This window comes from Branchiostoma floridae, chromosome 3 (genome assembly GCF_000003815.2).
Source record: "Branchiostoma floridae strain S238N-H82 chromosome 3, Bfl_VNyyK, whole genome shotgun sequence".
Classification (NCBI taxonomy): domain Eukaryota; kingdom Metazoa; phylum Chordata; class Leptocardii; order Amphioxiformes; family Branchiostomatidae; genus Branchiostoma; species Branchiostoma floridae.
The window spans coordinates 23126430-23130005 of record NC_049981.1 but is presented as its reverse complement, the minus strand read 5'-3'; the positions used below and the strand labels follow the sequence as shown (position 1 = coordinate 23130005).

Genomic DNA, 3576 nt, shown 5'->3' with positions numbered 1-3576 from the left:
ACAACATGCATCACAGTCTATTTTGCAAATTTCTAGACTATTTTTTTCTTTCAAAAAAAGCTTTTTGGCAGTCTCTTCTGTGTTCTGTTTTCCTGTTTATGGAGATTAATATGTCATTATCCTTTTCATTAGACGTCCCCTTACCTCTTGTGCTTTTAGATCATGAGAGACTGCAAGGTACTTGGAGGGCATCGTGAAAAAGGCAGCTATTGGTTACTTAAAACTTCAAAAGGACCAATCAAAAGCCGACTTGTCATCAACTGTGCTGGTCTACAGGGAGACAAAGTGGAAGCCATCAACCAGCCCAGTCCTTTTGGGTAAAGTAACATTTTGTCTTCCTTTACATAGTCAAGAATCAGCTAACTTAAAACATACACAAAGTTCTGAAACATTATTAAGACTTCAAATTTGATGTAAGAAACCTACTTGTTTGGTAATGTTTTACCCAAATTTCCTTAATTTTCATAAAGGTCTATTCATTTCTCCTATTATGTAGTATTTTGCATTTTCAAGTTGCTTGATAATCTTCCTTTATGAGCAAATTTCATTTCATTTGGAGCTGTCACTATCCAGTGATTCTTGACAAGATGTATTTTTATGATGTTCCTTTTAATTTATCAGGGTTACAATATGATATTCGTTTTTGTAGGATCCATCCAAGGAAGGGACAGTTTGCAGTGTTTGACCAATCAGCTGGGAGCCTTCTGCAGTCCATCATCCTACCTGTTCCATCCGAGAGAACAAAGGGTGTCCTGGTGTTTCCATCGGGTAAGGACAAATACTGTGGAAGGAGCAGTAACACTAGCACTGCCCTGAGTGAGAGTCTGTGAAATGTACTTGTCACATATGCAAATAGAGTTGAGTTCACACCAGGAATGTGTACTACATTGAACGCTAACAGGTACGGTTACAAATACCGGTACAGAGGTTGAGATACAGTATAACCTGTACTTGTACCTGATCTGTCTGACAACTTAACTTACAGTGTATGGCAACATTGTGGTCGGCCCTACGGCAGAGGACCAAACAGCTAGGGAGAATCCGCAGGTACATCAGAAAGTCATAGACGAGCTGATAGCGTTCGCTCAATTTGTCGTCCCGGAACTGGCTGAACATCCCGTCGTAGCAACCTACGCAGGACTCCGCCCAGCAACACAGATGAAGGACTATCATTTCATCCTGGACAAGAACAGGTGAGAAGTCTCAGGTGTAGCAGACTGGAGTTTATTCCTGGCCAGAATGTACCCGGGTATATTCTGGCAAGGGGTGTGTTCTGGCCTGTGATACTGGTCAAAGCTTATATATATGACTTGTTAAGATTTTACTCCAAATGACACTTTATTTAACTAAAGGGTTAAAAATACTTTTTATAGCCAGGTTGCCCTTTTACTCTGGAGCTCTACAAGTAATAATACTTCAAGGTCTTCAATTATTAAACATTAGTTTAACTTAAGTCTAAAGAGTAATTTAGTGGCAAGAAAAGGCACATGTACACAGAGGAAAAATGCCACAGGAACCTAAGTTCAAAATTTGGTTGGGCCAAAATGGTGAATTAAAAGGAAAAAGAAGACAGGTGGCAGCCATCTGGTTTATGACTGCAGATTCTTAAATGTCATATCATTTAAGGATAAAGGACAGTTTTAATTTCTTCATTAAAGGACAGTTTTAAATTTCTTCTTGATACAACTGAACCACTCTTGATACATGTGACTAGACTGTTGTTTCCTCACAGAGGATGGGTGACAGTTGGTGGGATCCGGTCCACAGGACTCTCCAACTGCCTCGCTATTGCCAGACGTGTGGTCAAATCCATCTCAACATCACAGTCTCACATTACATACCCAGAACAAAGCCCCAAGATAATAAGAATAGCAGATGATACTGTAGAAATGGATGGGATGTCATACCGTATAACACACCCATTGGCAAGACTTGGGTTTGCTAACAAGAGGGCAAAATTGTAGGTCATTAAACTGACTGATGTATGTTTACATGTTTATATTGTTACAATCATAAATCTACCAGAAATCTTTTCATATCTCAGCCTAGTTTGCATCACTTAAGATATTGGATATGTCAGCTTCTCCGGTTTCTTGACAGTTAGATGCAAAACGTCCGCCAGTTTCCTGATCACGGCCGTCCTTGTGTTTCCGAATGCCAGGACGATACAGAAGTGGGCGCCTGTGCTGCCGAAGAAATCAGTCACTTCTTCATCAGGCCCAGCAGTCAGGATGAAATGCACGTCTGGGTCGGTCCTCAGCTTGTCAATCTGAAAATCAAAAGCATATTATTGATGTTTGACATAGGAGTTTTCTTTTACACAACCAGTTTTTTCTCACCTGCTGACGTTTCGAGGTCTATCAGACACACCGGCTACATATAGCAGCAAGAAGCAGAACTCAAGTTAGTAGCTCTGAGGAAGATGTCTGACAGACATCGAAACGTCAGCAGGTGAGAAAAACTGTGTAAAAGGAAACTCCTATGCCCAATGATCTACCACCCTGATGAAATCATTTGGGGAAATGTTGATGTTTGTTTTATCAGTTTATTACCACCATGAAAATGGAGGTATTGTTCAGGGTGTGTCTCTCTGCGTGTGTTTGTGTATATATTATGGTCAGCATAACTTAGGAACCCCTGTATGGGGCAGTGTAGGTTTGGGCCCCAATGCATCTTCTCTAACCCACCTGGCCAAAGTCCATCAGATTGCCGGCCCTCTCCAGTTCCTGGAACTTGACCAGGTACATGATGCCGTGTTTTCCAGTCGGGACGGGCGGGGCGTGCCGAATGTCGTGACCCGCGGACAGACTCACATAGTCCATGCGTCCGTTCTCAAAGCACCCCGAGTAGATTGCCTGGTGATGCCTTGAAGCTCGTGCATTCACTTCGATCAACTTGAGCTGTAGTAAACACATCATGTGTGTTAGATGTATAGTTAAAAAGAAGTCTTTCTTCCACCAGTTGAGAAACCGTGGCACAGGAAAGCTCATTACAAACTCAGCTGGACTGTCACACACAAGGACTGAAATTTGTTATGAGAGCCACAAGAGACTTCCATGATCTAGCTTTAGGCTGTTCTTGGTTACACTTGTTAGCTGGCAAATACGCCCGTTTATTGAAGAATTAATACTTGAAATCTTTTTCAAAACAATTATTGTATATCTGTAAAGTCCTAGTCAGTCTTACTCGTTGTTGTAATGTAACTTTTATTTATGGCCACCTTTCACAGACTCTGTGAGAATGTCAACACAATTCAACTTGTATGGAATATTCGATATTGTTATTAATGAAAAAGTTTGAAGGTTCCTTTACAATTCCAAAGAAAGTCGCCAGGCAGGGCCAAAATCTAAACATATCTGCAAGTGGTTGAGACCTAAATTCATAATAATCTTAGTTATACTGTTTCTGTTTAACCACAAACAAAACTAGATACCATTACTAACTAATTACAACTAACAAATGCCATCTAATACATATCCTTTTGCAAATGTAATTAAGTAAAACGTTCTCCACACTATATGCAAAGATCCTGATTGATTGACCAATCTGAAGTGTGTGAGGAAATAATTACACAAT

The 3576-nt window shown here is 40.5% G+C and overlaps 2 protein-coding genes across 2 annotated transcripts; one reads left to right on the top strand and one right to left on the bottom strand.

Annotated features, from left to right (window-relative positions):
- Positions 1 to 159: 159 nt before the first annotated feature.
- Positions 160 to 2038, top strand: LOC118412485 (uncharacterized protein MG039 homolog; the record flags this gene model as incomplete). Its single annotated transcript, XM_035815371.1, is given in 4 exon segments — positions 160 to 317; positions 650 to 768; positions 986 to 1193; positions 1733 to 2038. Coding segments are annotated over 4 exon segments (717 nt in total), but the record flags the coding sequence as incomplete, so codon positions are not given.
- LOC118412487 lies at positions 2029 to 3172 on the bottom strand. Its single transcript, XM_035815372.1, has 2 exons — positions 2688 to 3172; positions 2029 to 2269 (listed from the first exon to the last, which is right to left on the bottom strand). Exons 1-2 carry the CDS (start codon positions 2988 to 2990, stop codon positions 2060 to 2062), a joined length of 513 nt encoding a protein of 170 aa, XP_035671265.1. The 5' UTR covers positions 2991 to 3172; the 3' UTR covers positions 2029 to 2059.
- Positions 3173 to 3576: the final 404 nt, after the last annotated feature.

Coding starts and splice junctions, on each gene's coding strand:
- LOC118412487 (XM_035815372.1), bottom strand. CDS start 2,990: ATGAGCTTTCCTGTGCCACGGTTTCTCAACTGGTGGAAGAAAGACTTC. Junction 2,270..2,687: donor ATCTGATGGACTTTGGCCAG/GTGGGTTAGAGA, acceptor TTTGATTTTCAG/ATTGACAAGCTGAGGACCGA.